Source organism: Arachis duranensis, unplaced genomic scaffold (genome assembly GCF_000817695.3).
Source record: "Arachis duranensis cultivar V14167 unplaced genomic scaffold, aradu.V14167.gnm2.J7QH unplaced_Scaffold_5501, whole genome shotgun sequence".
NCBI classification, from domain to species: domain Eukaryota; kingdom Viridiplantae; phylum Streptophyta; class Magnoliopsida; order Fabales; family Fabaceae; genus Arachis; species Arachis duranensis.
The window spans coordinates 732,763-756,077 of NW_026264955.1; the positions used below are offsets into that span (position 1 = coordinate 732,763).

Below are 23,315 nucleotides of genomic sequence, written 5' to 3' on the forward strand. Positions count from 1 at the left end.
ATGAGGAAATCATGCTAGAAATGCTCTCTCACATTAGGATTAGGTTGGAGGTTGGATGGATATTGTGACATTTAATCCTACCAATACTTTGATCTATGAATGTGTGTGGTATAATCAATGACCAAACTTCATCTCTTCCCATGAGCAATTAAATCAACGAATTGGGAAATTGTTCAAGCTTAGAGAGATTGCATTGCCAAGGAATTGGGATCCAATCACTTAAGATTGCCAAGGAGATCAATGAATGCATTGATTGAGGAAGAGAAGAGAATGAACTTTATCCAGAGGATTGCAATATCTATTGATCCCAATGTTCATTTTATTTTTAGTTCTTACATTTACTTTTCTTGCCATTTTACTTTTCTGCACTTTATTGCTTTCTTTACTTTTATTCCATTTACATTTTTTTGTTACTTATCACTCAAATATGATTCGTCTAACTAGGATAATCAATTAACCATTGATTGCTTAATCTGTTAATCCCTGTGGATTCGACCTCATTCTATTGTGAGTTTTTACTTGACGACAATTCGATATACTTGCCGAAGGGAAATTTGTTGAGAGACAAGTTTCCGTGCATCAGAGGTACAATATAAGTGGTTCTCCTTCCCATGGCCGGGTTAGAATAGGTGGTTGTCCCAAGAATCTTTTGAAATCTTGGAAGACCTGCTCGTACTCCATCGTCCATTCAAGCATCTCTCCCTTCCTTAGGGTGGAGTAGAAGGGGAGAGATCTTATTGCCGATCCAGCTAAAAATCTAGGCAAGGCTGCCAATCTTCCATTGGTTGTTGTACCTCTTTGACATAAGTCGGGCTCTTCATGTCGAGTATGGCCTGGCATTTATCTGGATTTGCCTCGATTCCTCTTTGTGTGAGCATAAAATCCAAGAATTTTCCAGCTTCTACTGCGAAGGTGCATTTTGCAGGGTTAAGTCGCATGTCATGCCTTCTTATAGTGTCGAATACTTGGGTGAGGTTGGACAATAACGACTCTTCACTTTGTGTCTTTATTAACATGTCATCCACGTAGACTTCCATGACTTTTCCGATGTGGTCTGCGAAGACCTTATTCATTAATCTTTGATAAGTGGCTCTTGCATTTTTGAGTCCGAATGGCATGACGATGTAACAGTAGTTTGCTTTCGGGGTTAAGAATGAGGTTTTCTCTTGATCAGGTGGGTACATCGGGATTTGATTGTATCCCAAATAGGCATCCATAAACGAGAGGTATTTGTATCCGGAGGAGGCATCCACAAGAGCGTCAATACTTGGGAATGGATAAGGATCTTTTTGGCAGGCTTTGTTGAGATCAGTGTAGTTGGTGCACATGCGCCACTTCTCGCTTGATTTTTTTACCAAGACGACTGATAAACCACTATTATATGGTTTATCTTGTGCTCAATTGAGTGGTTTTTATCAAGCCTTTGCCCACTTATTCATATGATTTGCATGGTTTTACATTCTCCTTCCTGATTTTGTGCTATGATTGAAAACATGCTTCTTTGGTCTTAATTTTGCTATATTTAATCCTCTCTTATTACCATCGATGCCGTGATATGTATGTTAAGTGTTTTCAAGGATTACAGGACAGGAATGGCTTAGAGGATGGAAAGGAAGCATGCAAAAGTGGAAGGAATACAAGAAGTTGAAGGAACTACAAAGCTGTCCAGCCTGACTTCTTCGCTCTAAAACGGTCATAACATGAGCTATAGAGATCCAAATGACACGGTTCTAGTTGCGTTGGAAAGCTAACATTCGAGGCTTCGCAACGACATATAATTTGCCATAGCTGCTCCGAAGTTAAGCTACATGAACGCGTGAATGACGCGTCCGCGTCGCATCTGCGAACTTCAATCCACGCAAACGCGTGGACGACGCCTCCACGCCACTTTGCCGCGACCTGTACGGACCAGAAAGCACTGGGAGTGACTTTTGGGCTGTTTTGACCCATTTTTAAGCCCAAAAAACACAGATTAAAGGCTGCAAAGTGAAGGAATGAAGGGAGGACTCATAACACACTTTTCATAATTTTAGATGTAGTTTTTAGAGAGAGAGGTTCTCTCCTCTCTCTTATGATTAGGATTAGGATTAGGATTTATTTAGGATTAGGATTTATCTCATCTTCATATCAGGTTCAATATTCCTTTATTTTGACTTCTCTTATGTTTAATTATATATGTTGCCAATTTGGCTTAATGACATTCATGTTATGATTTTCTTAATTAATATTATATGAGGTATTTCAAATTTAAGATTTCTTTCTTTTATTTATGTTACTATTGCTTCCCATCTGAAGGAATTTTTATTCAAGTAGATTTTTCTGCCTTTTTACTCTGGTTGATTAATTGCTGACTCTTGAGTTATCAAACTCATTGTTGACTGAAAATTGGAATTCTTCAAGAATTAATTCGAGTTCCACTAACTCTAGCCTTTCCCAAGAAAAGACTAGGACTTGAGGAATAAAATTTAATTCATCCACTTAACTTACCTTCATAGTTAGAGGTTGACTAAGTGGGATTAAAATTCAATTCTCATCACAATTGATAAGGATGGGACTTCCAGTTCTAATACCTTGCCAAAAGTTTATTTTATTATTACTATTTTAATTTTCTTATCATTTAACATACTTCTTTCTTACTTTCAAAACCTCCAATTTACAAGACTCATAACTAATAATAAGAACATACCTCCCTGCAATTCCTTGAGAAGACGACCCGAGTTTTGAATACTTCGGTTATCAATTTATTTAGGGGTTTGTTACTTGTGACAACCATAACGTTTGTACGAAGGAATTTTTTGTTGGTTTAGAATCTATACTTACAACACGACTATATTTTTATAAAATTCTTTACTAGCAAAAATCCTAATGTCAAAATGGCGCCGTTGTCGGGGAATTGCAAACGTGTGCCTTATTATTGGTTATTGTAAATATTTTTTCAAAAAAAAATTTCAGATTTTTATTTTAAAAATTTTTTTATCTTATCTTATCTTATTTTTCAAAGTTGTTTTTATTTTCTTCTACTACTGTGAACTCTCACCCCTTTGGCTATGAGTCTGGTTACAACTATGTTGCAGGAAGAGGAAGCTATAACAGGAATATGCATCAAAGTCAAAGCAATCGAAGATGGACGGAGCCAAGAGGATCTGATCATCCCTTTAGGCAACAACACCTTCCAGGATATCATGGACAAAGACCATTCTACAATGCATACCAAGATGATAGATATGGTGGACCTCCTTGTGTTTACCAACAAGACCCACCATATGCCCATGAACCCCCTCCTCCTCAACATAAATTTGAACCACCAGACTCATAAGCCCCTTACCACCAAACACCCCCATATGACCCTAACCCTTATCCACCACTCCAACCACCATATGAACCATATATAGAACCACCCCAATTCCAACCTAGTTACTCCCAAGGACCACCACCTCCATATGCACCATGTCCATATCCATCAAGCCAAGAATCACAGGTTTACTTCGAAGAATCAATAGACCAATTTAATGCAACTCTTCATCAACTGGAGCAAGTAATAAATCGATTATTTTCCAAACGTTCAGACACTCAACAGACTCCCATGGCTTCATGTGGAGAATCTAATAAAGAACACATCACAAAGAAGATACTAGAAACTCCAGTGGGCAGCATAGAGCAAAACTTCGTACGGGAACAAGTAGAGAATGCTGTCATTGTAGAAGAAGAAGAGTTGGTTGAAGACTTAGGAGATGCTGAACCTCCATTGGAAAGTCTGTTCATAAAGCCTCCTTCCAAGATTTTTGAAATTGATGTTGAAGAGGGTGTACAACTTCCAAGGCATGTCATGGTTGAAGACTTGGAAGAGGTTGATCAAGAGATGGAGTTTAAAGAAGAAGAAGCACAACCTCCCATGCCCTTGAGAAGAGATCGAATTGGAAGAAAGCTACCAAGAGGAAGAGGTTCATATTGAAGAAGCTTGCAAAGAGGTGGTAGTTGTCAAAGAAGAACACAAAGGAGTGGAACTTCCAAGTTCATTAGAAACACCTCTTCCAAGGCCATTATTGTCCAACACAACATTCAAGTGGGTAAAATTCCTATCCTTATCCTTTACTTTCCCACTTGAATATGGGCTACTAGAGACGGATGATCTGCTTAGAGCTCTTTTTGGCATTAAGAGTAAGAGGAAGATGGTAAGTGGTAAGAATTGTCCTGTAAGGTTCACTATGGTTGGAAGCTCAAAGTTTAAATGCAAAGGTTGGTGTAGAGCTCAACTGAATGGGTCTACGAGGTTGTTTGGCTGCTTCAGTGAGAATTCAGACTGCTTGCCACCCGGATGGAACAATATTGCTCAACTTGAAGATGGGTGTAAAAACAAGATTTGGGATCCAGGAATATATGAGGATCAACTTTGGGAGCTCATAGCTTGTGGAGAACTTCATCAATGCTTGGTACATTTACTTGGTATTGATAGAGCTTATTGGAAGTCCAAGCATTGGTGGAGGTTTCAAGATGAGTTCAAGCACAAGCCACCATGACAAGGAGCTCGCCAAATGTCTAACTTAAGGAATATAACTAAAAGTGCTGGGTGGGAGACAACCCACCATGGTATGACCGTTCCTTTTTCAGTTTAAATTTTAGTCTGTTTTTGAGTTTTGATTAAACCTGGAATTTTGCATAACATTCATTGCATTCTGCATAGTGCAATAAAAAAGAAAAAAGAAATCGCACGCGACGCGCCAGCGTCGCCGACGCGTCCCCGTCATAGGTGCATTGGGAAGAAAAGAAAAGTGAACAGAGAGTCACGCGAAAGCGTGGCTGGAGGCGTGCCTTTGGCACGAATTGATCCACGCGACCGCGTCGCTGACGCGTCCGCGTCATGTGGGAAAAATGCCTCCCACGCGTCCGCATCACCCACGCGAACGCGTGCCCTGAAATCGACGTAAAAAGGGTGTATGACCGAAAGTTGAGCTAGAATTAGGCTGGACTCGTGCTAGAAGCACCAGCCCTGCCACGCGTACGCGTGCCCCACGCGTCCGCGCCGTTTTCAAATTTAGACCATCCACGCGATCGCGTCAACCACGCGACCGCGTCACCCCAGATTTTTGGCAAAAATGCATTTAAACAGAGAGTTGTGCGTACGCGAGGCTACTCTCGCGCTACTAGCACGAATCGAGTCACGCGTCCGCGTTCCCCACGCGTCTGCATCACTTGAATTTATCACACCCCACACGATCGTATGCACCACGCGTCCGCGTCATATGCGACGCACAGCTTATCCAGACCAGCGCCAATTATCTTATCTTTTCTTTTCTAATCCTAATTTCTTCTATCTTTTCTTCTTTCTTCCTCCTTTCTTACTTTCTTTTTCTTTTCCATTGGTGCTAAAATTCTCTTTTACAACTATTGCATCTTTTCTTGAATTATTCTGGTGCTTCATGACTTGTTTTATTCTGATTGGGGTATTATTCATATGTCAATGCTAATTTTTATAATACTGATATTCCTTTTTGCATTGATATGCACTTACTCTATCTTGCATTACCCACACTCTCTCCCATTGTTGCAACTTTTTACACTATTGATATGCCATGTGCTTTTGTTATTTTCTCACTTGCATGTTGTAGCTACCATGTAATTGAGACCTTTATTATTTGGCATTAACACCCATATTTCATTTATGTTCTTATCTTTACTTCTGGGTTACTTTCCTTCTTTTCCTCTTCTTTCAGGATGGCCACCGAGGAAGGGAAAGGGAAAGCTTCTAAATGGGGAGACAAACAAGTCAATCTGCACAATCTATAGCGAAAGGCATCAGTTGGAGCAGCCCGTCCACTTATACATCTTAGCATGCACCGAGGACGGTGCAATCTTTAAGTGTGGGGAGGTCGATACCGATCTCTATGGGTTAGTTATTTTCTGACTCAACACCAATGTTTAAACTTCTCTGTAGTTAGTTCTTGCATTTGCATGTTTGATTGCATTATATTTAGATTTTGTGCATATTTTACCACCACTTGGTTGAAGTAATAAATTTCTTTTCAAGACTTTATTTTATAATATTTCACTAATTTAAATTAAAAATTAAAATTTTTATTGTGTTAAATTTGTTTGAAGTTGTATTTGGAACATGGTTTTTGAGCCAAAGAACACACAACCTGTGAGATTTGAGCTTATTTACATGGTTACATTATTTAACCATAAATTTTTATTCTTGTGTGTTTTCTTCTCTATAATTGCAATCGTTGCTTTGTTCCATTCTATATGTCCATTATTTAGTGTATGTACATGCTTGCATATGATTGAGGCCATATTTGATTATTAACTCACTTATCCCAAATAAGGCCTACCCTTTTATGTCACCCTTGATAGCCACCTTGAGCTCTTTACTCCCCTCTTGTTTTATAACCACATTACTAGCTTTAAGCAGAAAAACAAAATAAAAATTCCCAAGTTGAATTCTTGGTTAGCTTAAGATAGAAATTGTGTATAATTTAAGTGTGGGGAATTTTATGGGAACATGGGATGATAGAAAAAAATAGGGAATTGAATTGAATAAGTTATTTGAAAATTTGGAAAGCATGCTCATGTGAAATCAAAATAATTAAATTATCATGTGCATTGATAAGAAAATAAAAAATAATAAATAAATAAAAATAAAAATAAAAATAATTATTAAGTAATTAAATAAGGGGATATGAAAAATAATATATATTACTCCAAATGCAAAATAAAAAGAATCAATGCACATGGGACGAAACTCAAAAACAAGTTTGATACATGAGCGTATAATACAAAAGTGGGAATATTTTGGGTAGCTAGGTAAAGCATTTTAAATTATATAAAGTGTGTATGTTAGGTGAGATCTTAGACAAATCAAGGATTCACTTTGTTAGCTCACTTAGCCTTATACATATATCCTCACCTTTACCTTAGCCCCATTACAACCTTGAAAAGACCTCATGATGTTTGTATTGGTACATTTAATATATGTTGATTGGTTAGATGAAGAACAAAGTTTTAGAAAGTATGATTAGAGAAGAATAGAGTGATTGACCCTAGACACTTGAGAAACTAGAGTGATATACACTACCAATGAGGGTTCAGTGCTTGATTCTATGTTCCCTACTTTCATGAGCTGTCTTCTTACAAGTTTACTTGTCTTTTATTGTGTAATTTGAATTAGTAGAATTTGATTCATGTTTGCCTTGGAGAACTTATTTTCTTTTAACCAAGTAGGTAGAAATATTTTACATGTAGTTGCATTCACATAGATAGGTTGCATTGCATACTCTCTATCATTCCTCTTCACTTCTTTATAGCTTCTCTTGAGCTTAGCATGAGGACATGCTAATGTTTAAGTGTGGGGAGGTTGATAAACTACTATTTTATGGTTTATCTTATTCTCAATTGAGTGGTTTTTATCAAGCCTTTGCCCACTTATTCATATGATTTGCATGGTTTACATTCTCCTTCCTGATTTTGTGCTATGATTAAAAAGATGCTTCTTTGGTCTTAATTTTGCTATATTTAATCCTCTCCTATTACCATTCGATACTGTGATATGTGTGTTAAGTGTTTTCAGAGATTACAGGGCAGGAATGGCTTAGAGGATGGAAAGGAAGCATGCAAAAGTGGAAGGAATACAAGAAGTTGAAGGAACTGCAAAGCTGTCCAGCCTAACCTCTTCGCACTCAAACGGTCATAACTTGAGCTACAGAAGTCCAAATGACGCAGTTCTAGTTGTGTTGGAAAGCTAACATTTGGGGCTTCGTAATGATATATAATTTTCTATTACTGCAACAAAGTTAAGCGACACAAATGCGTGAATGATGCATCCACGTCGCATCTGTGAACTTTAATCCACGCAAACGCGTGGACGACGCCTCCGCGTCACTTTGCCGCAACCTGTACGGACCAGAAAGCGCTAGGAGTGACTTCTGGGCTATTTTTGACCAAGTTTTAAGCCCAGAAAACACAGATTAAAGGCTGCAAAGTGGAGGAATGAAGGGAAGACTCATAACACACTTTTCATAATTTTAGATGTAGTTTTTAGAGAGAGAGGTTCCCTCCTCTCTCTTAGGATTAGGATTAGGATTTATGTTAGGATTAGGATTTATCTCATCTTCATATCAGGTTCAATATTCCTTTATTTTGACTTCTCTTATTTTTAATTATATATGTTGCCAATTTGGCTTATTGACATTCATGTTATGATTTTCTTAATTAATATTATATGAGGTATTTCAGATTTAAGATTTCTTTCTTTTATTTATGTTACTGTTGATTCCCATCTGAAGGCATTTTTATTCAAGTAGATTTTTCTGCCTTTTGGCTCTGGTTGATTAATTGGTGACTCTTGAGTTATCAAACTCATTGTTGACTGAAAATTGGAATTCTTCAAGAATTAATTCGAGTTCCACTAACTCTTGCCTTTCCCAAGGAAAGACTAGGACTTGAGGAATAAAAATTAATTCATCCACTTAACTTACCTTCATAGTTAGAGGTTGACTAAGTGGGATTAAAATCCAATTCTCATTACAATTGATAAGGATAGGACTTCCAGTTCTAATACCTTGCCAAAAGTTTATTTTATTATTACTATTTTAATTTTCTTATCATTTAACATACTTCTTTCTTACTTTTAAAACCCCCAATTTACAAGACACATAACCAATAATAAGAACATACCTCCCTACAATTCCTTGAGAAGACGACCTGAGGTTTGAATACTTCGGTTATCAATTTATTTAGGGGTTTGTTACTTGTGACAACCATAACGTTTGTACGAAGGGATTTTCTGTTGGTTTAGAATCTATACTTACAACGCGACTATATTTTTATAAAATTCTTTACTAGCAAATATCCTAACCTTCAACGACGTTAGCTAGCCATAGTGGGTACTTGCTTCTCTTAAGAATCCTGCCTCCAGTAGAGCTTGCACCTGCTCTTCCATAGCTTGGGATCATTCTGCTTCGAGCTTTCTACGTCTCTGTTGTACTGGCCGAGAACCTAGGTAGACTGCCAGCTTGTGGCACATTAACTTGGGGTCTATGCCCGGCATGTTTGCGGCCTTCCAAGTAAAGAGGTCGACATTACTTCGTAAGAACTGTATGAGGGACTCTTTTTCGTCCCCTTTTAGGATTGTGCCAATATTGGTCATTTTATCTAGAGTATCTCCGATTTAAACTTTTTCTGTTATACCTTCAGGTTGTGGACGATGTTCTTCCTGTCCTCGAACTCTCCCGAGCTCAACGGCGTGAATTTCTTCTCCTTTGCCTTTGAGGTTCAGACTTTCGTTGTAGCAGCGGCGCGCTGTCTTCTAGTCTGCTCTTCTGTGGTTAGGAACTTCATGCATAGATGTGGAGTAGATACGACTGTGCCAAGCTGATTTAGCGTTGTCCGACCTATCAGGGCATTGTAGGCTGAACCTACGTCGACCACAATATAGTCTATGTTGAGTGTCCTTGACCGACTTCCTTTTCCAAAGGCGGTGTGCAAGGAGATATATCCAAGTGGTTGGATTGGAGTGTCTCCCAGCCCAAATAGGTTGTTTGGATATGCTTTGAGCTCTTTTTCCTCTAGGCCGAGTTTGTCAAAGGTCGTTTTGAACAGAATGTACGCCGAGCTTCCCTGGTCTACCAACGTGCGGTGGAGATTAGCGTTGGCTAATATGATAGTGGCGACCAAGGGATCGTCATGTCCTGAGATGACACCAGCTGCGTCTTCTTTAGTGAAGGTGATAGTGGGGAGTTCAGGTTCTCCTTCTACTTCTTTGACATGATATATCTCCTTCAGATGTCTTTTGCGAGATAATTTGGAGACTCCTCCTCCTGTAAATCCTTCATCTATCATGTGGAAGTGTCTCTCCGGAGTGCAACGTGGTCGTTCAGTTCGTCCAACCTCTTCTTCTCTTCTTCTTTTTCTTGGCTCGTCTGATTTGTTGGCTAAGTACCGATCTAGTCTTCCCTTTCTTACCAATTTTTCTATGATATTCTTTAGATCGAAGCATTCGTTGGTGGGATGTCCGTAGATTTGATGGTATTCACAGTACTCTATCCGATCTCCCCATCCCTTCTTGCTTTTGAGTGGGCGAGGTGGAGGTATCTTTTTTGTTTGGCATACGAGAGACACCCGAAGAGGGGTGTAATTGTGATATTTCTTGATCTTTTCGCCATGCTGGTCTTCTTTTTTCTTGGATTCTTTATCCTTATCATGGGAAGAATAGGAGAGTCTGAATTTTGAGGTCTCTCCTAATCTGGAGTTTTCCTTCATATTGATATATTTTTCTACTTGTTCTTGTACTTCATTTAGAGATGTGGGATGTTTTTCGATATGGAGTGACTAAAAGGTCCTTCTTGTAGGCCATTGATGAGGCTTGTAATGGCTACTTCTGTTGGTAGATTTTGTATGTCCAAACATGTCTTGTTGAATCTTTCCATGTAGCTACAAAGACTTTCCCGATCTCCTAGCTTGATCCCTAGTAGACTTGGGGCGTGTTTAGTTTTCTCCTTCTGGATGGAGAATATGGCTAGAAACTTTTTGACTAAGTCGTCAAAGCTTGGGATGGACCTGGGGGGCAAGTTGTCAAACTATTTAATCACTGTTTTTATTAGAGTGGTTGGGAAGGCTTTGCATCAAGTTACATCTGAGGCGTCAGTGAGATACATTCTACTTCGGAAGTTGCTGAGATAATGGATGGGATCTGTCATGCCATCGTACAGGGTCATGTCGGGAGGTTTGAGTCTTTTGGGATTTTGGCCTTCATGATCTCGTTGGTGAATGGGTCTTGGTCTTTGCGGGAGCTATCCTCGAGGCTGGATCGGGTAGTTTTAGCTTTGAGATCGGCTTCGATCTTCAGGAGCTTGTCCTCTAATTCGCGGCTTCGCCTAGCATCTCTTCGCAAGTCTCTCTCGGCTTCCCGCTGGTACTCGACCTCCTTTTCAAGTTGTTTTAGACGATCCTAAAGTGCCTCCATGGCTCCTGTGCTTGGGGAGTTCTTGTCTTTGTTAGGTTGAGAAGTGCCATCTAGTGTAACCTCCGCTTTCTTGTGTGGCGTTCGGTTCTCTAAATCAGAGTTGTGGTCATTGTCAAGGTTGTCTGCCATGATTATGGGATGACATCCAGGTTCCCCGGCAACGGCGCCAATGTTCCGAGGGTTACCTGAAACTGTAGGTCGATCTCGGACGAGATCTTTTGTACTGGTCGGTGCTGTTGAGTCCGACTTAATGATGGTGGCCGGAGCCACCGTGTCCGACTAGTTAGACTTGGCGGTGGTGCTGATCCTTCGTCACCGGAGGGTGGTGGTACATGCAAGGAACTCCGATACTTAAGTTAGCAAGAGTATTAAGCAGGTTTTTAGTAGAATCAGAGTATGAGTTATACCTGGGTGCTCTAGTGTATTTATAATAGTGTGGAGTGACCTTTCTGGAGATAAGATAGTTATCTATCTTATCTTTGAGTGAAGTCTTCTTATCTTCAAGGGAACCGCCCTTATCTTTATAGGCTTGGACTGCCTTTGAACTTGGGTCGTGTTCCTCTGCTTGGGCCCTTTTTGGGCTTTTCTGGTGGTTTGGCCGAGCTCTTTGAGAAGAGGTCAGATAACCCGACCTGAAGAGGTCGGTTGACTTGTCGTTTAAACATTTCGGGTCGGTCAGTTTGACCCAGTGTATGAACACTTTCTATGTAAAATTTGAAAATTAGAGAGAAAGAAAAAAAAGTTATATTAGTCTAGATACGTTCCCAAAAGTCACAATTTAAGCTCTCAAGAGAACAAGAATTTTGTTCACAACATTCCAGAACCTAAGTTTCTGTCTTCTAAACTCATAGAGAAAATTACCAATATAATACTCCACCCGTTCAACCATAATTTCAGAAATCTAACTATTAGATAGTACTCTTAAACAGCATTTGGAGGAAGTTTGGAAAGTTAGAAAACTCTTAAAAACGAAGAAAAATCATTTTTCAGTAAATCAGGATGTATGCGTATTGTAAAACCCAAGAAATTAGTAAATAATTAGCAAATAAATTAATTATTTTCTAGGAAATTAGAAAATGGAATTTTATAGTTTAATGAGATAGAGAAAATTAAAATAAGAATTTTTACACTAATTTTAAAGAATTTGGCCCAAAATTGGGCCGAACCGGGCGAACTGGACCCAAATAGGCCTAAGCCCACCACCCAACTCCTATATAAAGGCAAGCATCAGCCTTTCATTTTCCTTCCCATTGAATTCACGTAGCTGAGAAGAAGAGAAGAATGGGGGTTTGGCACTATTCACCACAATATTAAATCACCAATAACTTTTGATCCTAAGCTCCAATTGACGAGCCGTTAGCGGCCATGAATTCATCTTGAAATCCTCTACGAACCCACTCAACAATTTGGAAAGGAATAAGCTATTTCTCTCCCAGTATCTCTCTCCTTAAATTTGAAAATATTAGGTTCTTGGGCTTTGAGATTTTGTGATTTAATGATGTTAGGTGTACTCGAGTAATGAGGAATCACTGGACCTTTTTCCCAATCCCCCATTGGTAAGGTGAAGAATCTTTAAACCTTGTGAAATTGTGTATATACCAAACCCTATATTGATTTAGTGGTGTTTATATGATATTAGATGAAATTATATGTATTGGTGGAAAATTTGTGGAGTTGGAAGCTGAATTTTCTGTTTGGAGAGATTTAGAGTTTTAGGTTTTATGGAACGGTGGTCATTTGTGGCGTTCCAAGCTTAGGGGAGAAATCGGCCAAGGTATGGTTTGGGTTTCTCGTGTTTAATATATAATGTTTCGTGGAAACTTAGGACAAGTTGAATATGTGCTTGGAGCATGTTTAATGATTTTAGTTGTCTATATATGTTAAAATGATGAGGTATTGCTTGATTGATAATTTATTGATGTGAATGTGGTTGGTGTTGGTAAAATTAATTGATGAATGATGATTTTAATGCTAATGAATGAGGATTAAAACTGTCAACATATGGACGTTGATAAATTGACAATTGTGGTTGTATATTTGGGGATTTGTGGAGTGAAGTGGTTCAAATTAAGGCAAGGTTTGTTGTGATTGAATATGGAGCTGTATTGCGTATGTTTGGAGTCATTTTGAAATGTAGAATCTTAATTTTGGTAATGGAAATTGGTGAAATAAAGGTTTAGAAGTCTTTGTGAAAAACTTGATTTTTGGCCGAAATTTTGCGAGTCATAACTCGAGAAGTTTGCACCGTTCTAAGAACGAAAGAAAAAGGATTTTTAAAATGAAAGAGATATGTGCGTCAGAAGTTTGGAGTGCAAAGCTGAAAATTCTACAGCATTCAGCATTTTTGTTGTTCTGCATAACTCGTGTACGCCACCACCTGCACACGACACGACCAACCTTTTTGGGTTGGATATCTCGCGTACGCAAGCGGGGTGCTTGCCTACACGAGCATAGAAAATTGTACTCCCACGTTTATGCGTTGTCCACGTGTACGCGTGACCTTTCAGAAATGTACTCCCACACGTACGCGTAGCCCCGGTTTTCAATAAATGAGATTTTTGTGATTTTAACATGCTTTTGAACCTCTAGACCTCTATTTTACACCCTATGACCCTTGAACTGAGTTGTAAGGATATTTAAGAGGATTTGAGCTAGGAAGCTGAGGCAACTTGGAAGTGAAGGATGGTCTAGAGAAACAGAATTGAGATGTTAATGATGAGATTAGGGATGACTGTGTGAGGCCGAAATGGTCGAGATGTGTGTGTGGCTGGAACGGTCGAAATGTGTGTGTGGCCAGAACGGTTGAGAGGGTAAAGTTTGGGTGCGATCCTACTTGATTGTTAACATGAAAATGTATTCGGATGGCAAGTTGAGGATGGAAGTTCCTCCTCTTGTCGTGATGGGGATGTAGGGAAGGCGGAAAGGCACTCTCCTTCGTATTATTTTTCCTACATTATTCTTTGGATACAAGGTGGAAAGGCATGCTCCTTCGATGAGGAAAGGCACTCTCTTTCGTATATCCTCCAGGAGAAGGTGGAAAGGCACGCTCCTTCAATGTGGAAAGGCACTTTCCTTCATTTATGATCCCCCTGGAGATGCGCAACCTAGAGACATATGTCTGGGTTAGCTACCAGATGTGTCGCGTTCTGGTAAAGTAACCGACGCATGAGCTCATGGCCAGTAGGACAGGTATGCATCATGTTGCATTTATTTCTTTGCTTGGGTGTGCTTAACTGTTTTGGCTTGCCTATCTGATAAACTCTGTCTAATTGGTAACTGTGATACTTGTTGTAACTTTTCTTTACTTGTGCTTACCTTGTATTTGCTTGTGTTTGTAATTGTTCTTCTGTTTTGAGTACTTTGGTGGTGGATTGAGGATAATGGTGATTTGTTCTGAATTGGACTAGAGGCCGATTTGGTTTGAATTTGGGCATTAGGCCGTAATTAATTGGATCAGTGATGAGTGTTAGTTAACAATGATTTACTAGTAAGCGGTAAAATGTATTGAATACTATGTTATGTGAAAGTGGAAACAAGGGTTAAAGTTAAATGAGATAGAAAGTAAACTGCAGAGTTAGAGATTATTTTGTGACTTGGATACCTTAGAAAGTTATAACCGAATTTATGGTTTAGTTTATTCCTTTGAGATTATGTCATATCTCAGTGTCGGTGTTTTAGGATTGCCCCTGATTTTTTTGGGACATTATTTATTATATATGTGGGCACCTTAACCATACTGAGAACTCCCGGTTCTCATCCCATACAATGTTGTTATTTTTCAGATGCAAGTCGATATGCACGTCGGTGAGCGTCTGGAGTACCCTCTGCAAGCGATGTTGGTTATCTTGGAATTTCTGTATTTTGTTTTATGCTTTGTATATATGTATATAGATTCTCCACCCTTGTATTTTGTATTTTGTCCTTCCTAGAGGTCGACTTGGAGAAATAAGTGTTTTGTCATATATTTGGGGTTACTCTTTTGGGTTATATATATATGTATATGTATATATTTGCATAGGCCAGTTCTAGCTTCACGAGCCGAGTCAGAAGCTTTGCTATACGTATCTTTAGAATTCTTCTCTTATATTTATCTCTTACGTGAGTGATGCCATTTTCTATTTAACGCCTTGTATTACTATTAGAGGTCATAATATTTTGCTACCTCAGTTTTATGACTTAAGCATAAGACTCTGTGTGGTAGGGTGTTATAATATGGTATCAGAACAGTTCATTCCCGTAGAGCCTGAAGAATGGACTGACTATGCTTCTGAGCATACTCTGGCTGTGTGTACATGCTATTTAGGATGTCTACTTGACATATATAGCATAAATGTTCATGAGCATTACCTTTGGAGACTCGAAGCACTAGACTTTAGATATTAAGACTGATCACCTCAATATCAATCGTTCGGTGTGGACAAAACCCAAATGGCATTTCATGGATGTGAGCGAGATGATATGGCTGATTTTAGGGTTTCTGCTATGTGAGCTACTACTAAAAAGGATGGAGGCGGTGCTGGATTAGGTGGAGAGACAATCAAGGACTAGAACTCGTGTAGATGAACAAGTGATCGATAGCGTTTAGTTAAAGAGATAAAGAGATTCAAGGAGTGTTCTGGCAGGGTATGTGAATGGTTAAGATCTTAGTGGCTTATGATTAGAGTAACGCTACGGAAGCACTATGAATTTGGTGGCTCTAGAATTGTAGTGACGTGAGAAAGGAGTATTGGGATATGAAAATGAATTTAGGATTGACATAGGATCGAAGAACAGAGAGTGCGTGTATATGGATTTAGGTTAGAATGATTTGACTCAGACTAAGAAATTGAGCAATTGTTTAGTGTTTGAGATAGCTAAGAAGGATTTGAGATTAATTTGATTTAGACGAAACTCTTGAAGGGTAAGAAAGTTGCAGTCATTGAGAAAGGGCTAGACGAACCTAACAATGATACAAACGGGTATAGTTTAGGCTTGAATTTCATTAAGTTTATAATCTTGTACATGAGAGTGAAGAATGTGGATTAGTGTTTGAATTAATGTTGGGAATGACAAAATGAATGATAAGAGGTCGGTTAAATTCGAGAGGGCGTATATGCAGATTTGATAGTGAATTTTCAAAGACGAAAATTTCTGTTAGGGGGGAAAGATGTAAAATCCGAGAAATTAGTAAATAATTAGCAAATAAATTAATTATTTTCTAGCAAATTAGAAAAAGGAATTTTATAGTTTAATGAGCTAGAAAAAATTAAAATAAGAATTTTGACACTAATTTTAAAGAATTTGGCCCAAGATTGGGTTGAATCGGGAAAACCGGGCCCAAATGGGTCCAAAACCACACACCCAACTCCTATATAAAGGCAAGCTTCAGCCTTTCTTCTTCCTTCCCATTGAATCCATGCTGCTGAGAAGAAGAAGAGAACAATGGGGGTCTGGCGAGCCAAAGCTTCGATTGACGAGCCGTCAGCGGCCATGCGTTCGTCTCGGAATCCTCTGCGAAACCTACCCAACAATTTGGTAAGTAAATAGCTATTTCGCTCCCAGTATCTCTCTCTTTAAATTCAATAATGTTACGTTCTTGGGCTTTGAGATTTTGTGATTTAACGATGTTAGATGTGCTCAAGTAGTGTGGAATCCCTAGGCCTTGTCTCAATACCCCGTTGGTAAGCTGAGTAATAAACTACTATTTCATGGTTTATCTTGTACTCAATTGAGTGGTTTTTATCAACTCTTTACCCACTTATTCATACTATTTGCATGGTTTTACTTTTTCCTTCCGGATTTTGTGCTATGATTGAAAACATGCTTCTTTGGGCTTTTAATTTTTTTATGTTTAATCGTCTCTTATTACCATTCGATGTCTTGATATGTGTGTTAAGTGATTTCACGGATTACAAGGCAGGAATGGCTTAGAGGATGGAAAGGAAGCTTGCAAAAGTGGAAGGAATATAAGAAATTGAAGGAACTGCTAAGCTATCCAACCTGACCTGTTCGCACTCAAATGGTCATAACTTGAGCTATAGAGGTCCAAATGAGGCGGTTCTGGTTGCATTCGAAAGCTAACATACGCGGCTTCACAACGATATATAATTTGTCATATCTTCCTTGAAGATAGGCGACACGAACGCGTAAATCACTCGAACACGTGACCAGAAAAAAATGCAATCTGCGCGAACGCGTGGACGACGCTTCTGCATGACTTTACAGTGACCTGTACGAACCAGAAATTGCTGGGGATGATTTCTAGACTATTTTTGACTCAGTTTTTGACCCAGAAAACACATATTAGAGGCTATAAAGTGGGGGAACGCATCTATTCATGAAATAAGCTGATAATTCACAATTTAGGTTTTAGATGTAGCTTTTAGTGAGAGAGGTTCTCTCCTCTCTCTTAGGATTTAGGATTAGGATTAGGATTTAGGATTTCTATTAGTTTTAGGCTATTTCTTCTTCATACCAGGTTCAATATTTCTTTATTTTGATTTCTCTTCTACTTTTAGATAGTATAATGCTTTTATTTATTAATGACTTATGTTGCCAAATTGGCTTATGAATTTTTCCATATTAGATTTGATTTTTTTTAATGCATTTGAGGTATCTCAGATATATGATTTTTATTTAGCTTTCTATATTCTTGGCTTTGGTTGAGTAATTAGAGACTCTTGAGTTATCAAACTCTTTTGTTGATTGATAATTGGAAGTTGCTAATTGGCTTGAATTCCACTAACTCTAGTCTTTCTTTGGGAATTGACTAGGACTTGAGAATTCAATATGATTTATCCACTTGACTTACCTTTATAGTTAGAGGTTGACTAAGTGGGAGCAATGAGCAATTCTCATCATAATTGATAAGGATAACTAGGATAGGACTTCTAATTTTTATACCTTGCCAAGAGTTTTCTTAGCTATTGATTTATTAATTCCAGCAATTTATTTCTCTTGTTCAAACCTTTCAAAAACCCAAAAATACTATTTTTCATAACCAATAATAAAACACACCTCCCTGCAATTCCTTGAGAAGATGACCTGATGTTTGAATACTTCGGTTTATAAATTTTACTGGGTTTGTTACGTGTGACAACAAAAACTTTTGCACGAAAGGATTTTTTGTTGGTTTAGAAACTATACTTTTAACGCGATTATATTTTTAAATTTCTTTACCGATAGAAAATCCGTTCGTCAAAAATGGCGCCGTTGCCGGGGAATTGCAAACGTGTGCCTTATTATTGGTTATTGTAAATTTTTTTTCTTGTTTGTTTTTCTCTTTCCTCATTAATTTCAAAAATATCTTTTCTCTTTATTTTAATTGATTTTTTCGAAAATTACAAAAAAAATTCAGATTTTTATTTTAAAATTTTTATCTTATCTTATCTTAGTTTTAAATTTCAAAATTCAAATCTTTTTCAAAATCTTATCTTATCTTATTTCAAAATCAAATTTCAAATTTCAATTAAATTCCAAAATTCAAATTTCAAAATTCAAAATTTAAATTTAAAATTTTAAAAATCAAACCTTTTCAAAATTTAAATCTTTTTCAAATCTTTATCTTATATTGTTGACTTTTTTTTCAAAATTCAAAATTTAATTTTCAAATTCAAAATTTAAATTTCAAAACCTTTTAATTTAAAAAACTTATCTTCTCTTACCTAACTTATCTTATTTTTTCTAATCTTAAAATCAAATCTTTTTCAAACCTTTTCTCTTATCCTATTTTATTTTATTTTCTTTTGATTGTTTATTTATTTTTGTTTTTAATTTTTATTAGCTACTATGAGTTCTCACCCCAATCGCTTTGAGTTTGGTTCTAATATTGTTGAAAGGAATGGAAGCTATAGCAGGAACATGCATCAAGGTCAAAATAATCAGAGATGGACGGAGCCACGAGGATCTGATCAACCCTTTCGGCAACAACACCTTCCAATATACCATGGACAACGACCATTCTACAATGCATGCCAAGACAATAGTTATAGTGGAACTCTTCGTGACAACCAACCTCCACCAAATTACTATGGTTAAGAGCCATTCCAGGGAGCGTACCAAGATGATGCATATGGTGGACCCCCTTGTAATTACCAGCAAGCCCCACCATATGCTTATGAATCACCTCCCTAACACACCTTTGAACCACCATACTCACAAGCCCCCTACTACCAAACACCCTCATCTAATCCTAACCCTTATCCACCATATCAATCACCCTATGAGCCATATGAAACATACATAGACCGACCCTAATTCTAACCCAGTTACTCCCAAGGACCACCACCTCTATATACACCACATCCATATCCATCAATCTAAGAGCCTTATGGTCCTACTTATGATATCTAAGAAGAACAAGATTCAAGGGATCGTCTCAAGGAAACAGTGGATCAATTTCAAGCAACCCTTTGTCAATTGGACCAAGCGGCAAGCTGAATGGCACCCGAAGCTCTCATGGCTAAAGAATCTCAATTTGAGAACAAAGCACTGAAGTGTGTGGTGCAACAAGTGGAAAAGATGGAGAGTGATGAACCACCACATCCTTATATGAGGAACCACCCTCTTATCATGAACCCTTCCTCCCAAGTAATGAACCCTCATATCCACCCCAATCTCCAATGGATGACATCCTTCATGGTCTTCTTCAAGGGGAAGCGAAGATGAAAATGGAGGCACTAGAATTCGCGGCTGCTTTAACCGAGGTAGTAAATCGATTAGCTTCCCGACATTCAGACACTCAAGGAACCCCCATGGCTTCATGTGGATAATCTACTGAAGAACGCAACATGAAGGAGAAGCTAGAAACTTCGGTGGACAATGAGTAGCATGACTTTGTATTGGAACAATTGGAGGAAGCCGTAATCGTTAAAGAAGAAGAAGTGGTCAAAGACTTAGGAGATGCGGAACTTCCATGGGAAAGCTCGGTCATAGAACCCCCTTCTAAGGAGTTTGAATTTATTGTTGAGGAGGGTGTACAACCTCCAAGGCATATCATGGTTGAAGACTTTGAAGGGGACGATCAAGAGATGGATTCAATCATTAATGAATTCTTATCTACATTTGATTCCTCTCCCGTTGGACTTGACATGGAGATTAAAAAAGAAGAAGCACAACCTCCCATGCCCTCGGTGAACAATGAAGAAGAAATTAAATCAGAAGAAAGCGACCAAGAGGAAGATGTTGAAATTGAAGAAGCTTGCAAAGAGGTAGAAGTTGTCAGAGAAGAGCATAAGGGAGTGGAGCTTGCAAATTCATTAGAAATACCTCTCCCAAGGCCATTACCATCCAACACAATGTTCAAGTGGGTAAAATTCCTATCCTTATCCTTTACTTTCCTACTTGAATATGGGCTACTGGAGACGGATGCTCAACTTAGAGCTCTTTGTGGCATTAAGAGTAAGAGGAAGATGGTTAGTGGTTAGGGTTGTCAAGCAAGGTTCAATATGGTTGTGTGCTCAAAGTTTAAACGAAAAGATTGGTGTAGAGCTCAATTGAATGGGTCTACGATGTTGTTTGGCCACTTCAGTGAGAATTCAGACTGCTTGCCACCCGGATAGAACAATATTGCTCAAAAAGAAGACGGGTGCAAAAGCAAGATTTGGGACCCCAGAATTCAGTCTAGCAATCAATACTCTTGGGGCCTTGTCACTTGCTTTAACTTGCTTGAAGGCTTTCTGCGCCTAGTTTGGGATCCCGGAGGCTATTGGAATTCCAAACATTGGTGGAGATTTTTGGATGAATTCAAGCACAAGCCACCATAGCAGGGAGCTTTGATAAATCACTATCTTATGGTTTATCTTGTGCTCAATTGAGTGGTTTTTATCAAGCCTTTGCCTACTTATTCATATGATTTGCATGGTTTTACATTCTCCTTCCTGATTTTGTGCTATGATTGAAAATATGCTTCTTTGCCATTTATTTTCTTTTATTTAAATCCTCTCTTGTTATCATTCGACGCCTTGATATGTGTTGTAAGTGAATTCAGGGATTACAGAGCATGAAGGGCTCAGAGGATGGAAAGGAAGCATGCAAAAGTAAAAGGAATACAAGAAGTTGAAGAAACTGCTAAGCTGTCCAGCCTGACCTCTTTGCACTCAAACGGTCATAACTTGAGCTACAGAGGTCCAAATGATGCGGTTCTAATTCCGTTGGAAAGCTAACATCCGGGGCTTCGCAATGATATATAATTTGATATAGTTGTCCCGAATTCAGGCAATGCGAATGCGTGGATGATGCGCCCGCATCGCATCTGCAAATCTTAACCCACGCAAACGCGTGGATGACGCCTCCGCGTCACTTTGCCGCGACCTGTACGAACCAGATTTCACAATCAGCGATTTCTGGGCTATTTCTGACCCAGTTCTCAGCCCAGAAAACACATATTAGAAGCTATAAAGTGGGAGAATCCATTAATTCATCATCATTCATTCATAATTTTCACTTTTCATAGTTTTAGATGTAGTTTTTATAGAGAGAGGTTCCCTCCTCTCTCTTAGGATTTAGGATTAGGATTCCTCTTAAAGAATTTAGGATTTCAACTTTTCATCAGGTTCAATATTTCTTTTACTTTATATTTCTCTTTTATTTTCAGATACTTTGATGCTTGTATTACTTATGTTGCCTATTTGGCTTATGAACTTTTCATGTTAGGATTTTCTTAATTAATATAATTTGAGGTATTTCAGACTTATGATTGTTTTCTCTAATTTATGTTATTGATGCTTGGGCTCTATCCAAATTATTTTCATTCAAGTAAATTTTATTCCCTTCTGGCTTGGTTGATTAATTGGTAACTCTTGAGTTGTCAAACTCAGCAGTGGTTAAAATTGGCAGATTCTAATTGATCTAGATCGCTCTAAAGCTAATCCTCCCACAGGGATTGACTAGGACTTGAGGATCAAACTAATTAGTCCACTTGACTTTCCTTTGCTTTAGTAAAGGTTAACTAAGTGGGATTAAAACCCAATTCTCATCACACCTGATAAGGATAACTAGGATAGGACTTCCAATTTCTCATATCTTGCCAAGAGTTTATTTTATAGTTATTTATTTATTTTTCTTGTCAATTAAATTACTTGTTCAACCCTTTTTAAAACCCCAAAATATACCTTTGCATAACCAATAACAAGAACACCTCCCTGCAATTCCTTGAGAAGACGACCCGAGGTTTAAATACTTGGATTATCAATTTTATCAGGGGTTTGTTACTTGTGACAACCAAATGTTTGTACGAAGGGATTTTCTGTTGGTTTAGAATCTATGCTTACAACGCTACTATATTTTTATAAAATTCTTTACTAGCAAAAATCCTAACGTCAAGCTCACCAAATGTCCAACTTAAGGACTTTAACTAAAAGTGCTAGGTGGGAGACAACCCACTATGGTATGATTGTTCCTTTTTTAATTTCAATTTTTATTTCGTTTTATTTGTTTTTAAGTTTTATTTTATTTTATTCTATTTTATTGAACCTGGAATTATTCATAACATCCATATCAGCATTGCATTATGCATACTGCACATAAAAAAAAGAGAAAGCATGCGACGCGCCAACGTCGCTGACGCGTCCGCGTCAAAGGAGAATTAGCGATAAAAGGGAATTGAACAGAAAGTCACGCGGGAGCGTGGTTGGAGGCATGCCTTAGGCACTAACACGCCCACATGAACGCGTCCCTGACGCGTCCGCATCATTTGCGAATCCAGCCATCCACGCGTGCAGATCACCCACGCGCATGTGTGACCGCGCGAAATCGACGTAAATGGGAGTATGGCAGCAAGTTGTGATGGAGTGGGGCTGGAACCATGCTAGAAGCACAAGCCCTACCACGCGGATGCCTGCCCCACGTGTCCGCATCATTTTAAAAGAAAGGTCATGCACGCGTGCGCGTCACCCACGCGCACGCGTCACCCACATTTTTGGCGATGTGCGTTTAGAACAGAGAGTTGTGCGTACGCGAGACTACACTCACGCCGATAGCACAAATCAGGTCACGCGTGCACATGACCCACGCGTCCGCGTCACCTGAACTTATCAACCACCACGCAATCGCGTGCTCCATGCGTCTATGTCGCTTGCGCCACACATCTTATCCAGATCAGCGCCAAAAATCTTATCTTTTCCTCCCCAATCCTAATTTTTCCTTCCTCTTTTCTTACTTACTTCTTCTTCCTCTCTTTAACTTCTCATCCTTCTTCACCTCCATTCTATTTTACTTAATTTATTTGCATACTTTCATTCATTGCATTTTAATTTTGTGCATATTTTTCTTTTCTTTTCTACATTTATTTTTTTTCCATTGGTGTTAAAATTTTCTTATTCAACTGTTGCATCTTTTCTTAAATTATTCTGGTGCTTCATGACTTGTTTTATTCTGATTG

General features: G+C 38.5%; 1 protein-coding gene across 1 annotated transcript; it reads right to left on the reverse strand.

Annotated features, from left to right (window-relative positions):
* Positions 1-9,267: 9,267 nt before the first annotated feature.
* LOC107494930 (uncharacterized) lies at positions 9,268-10,254 on the reverse strand. The gene has a single exon (XM_016115977.1). The coding sequence runs from the start codon at positions 10,252-10,254 to the stop codon at positions 9,268-9,270; it is 987 nt and encodes a 328-aa protein (XP_015971463.1).
* Between the last annotated feature and the right edge of the window lie 13,061 nt (positions 10,255-23,315).

Excerpts from the sequence above, each read along its gene's own strand:
- LOC107494930 (XM_016115977.1), bottom strand. The coding sequence starts at position 10,254 with ATGAAGGAAAACTCCAGATTAGGAGAGACCTCAAAATTCAGACTCTCC.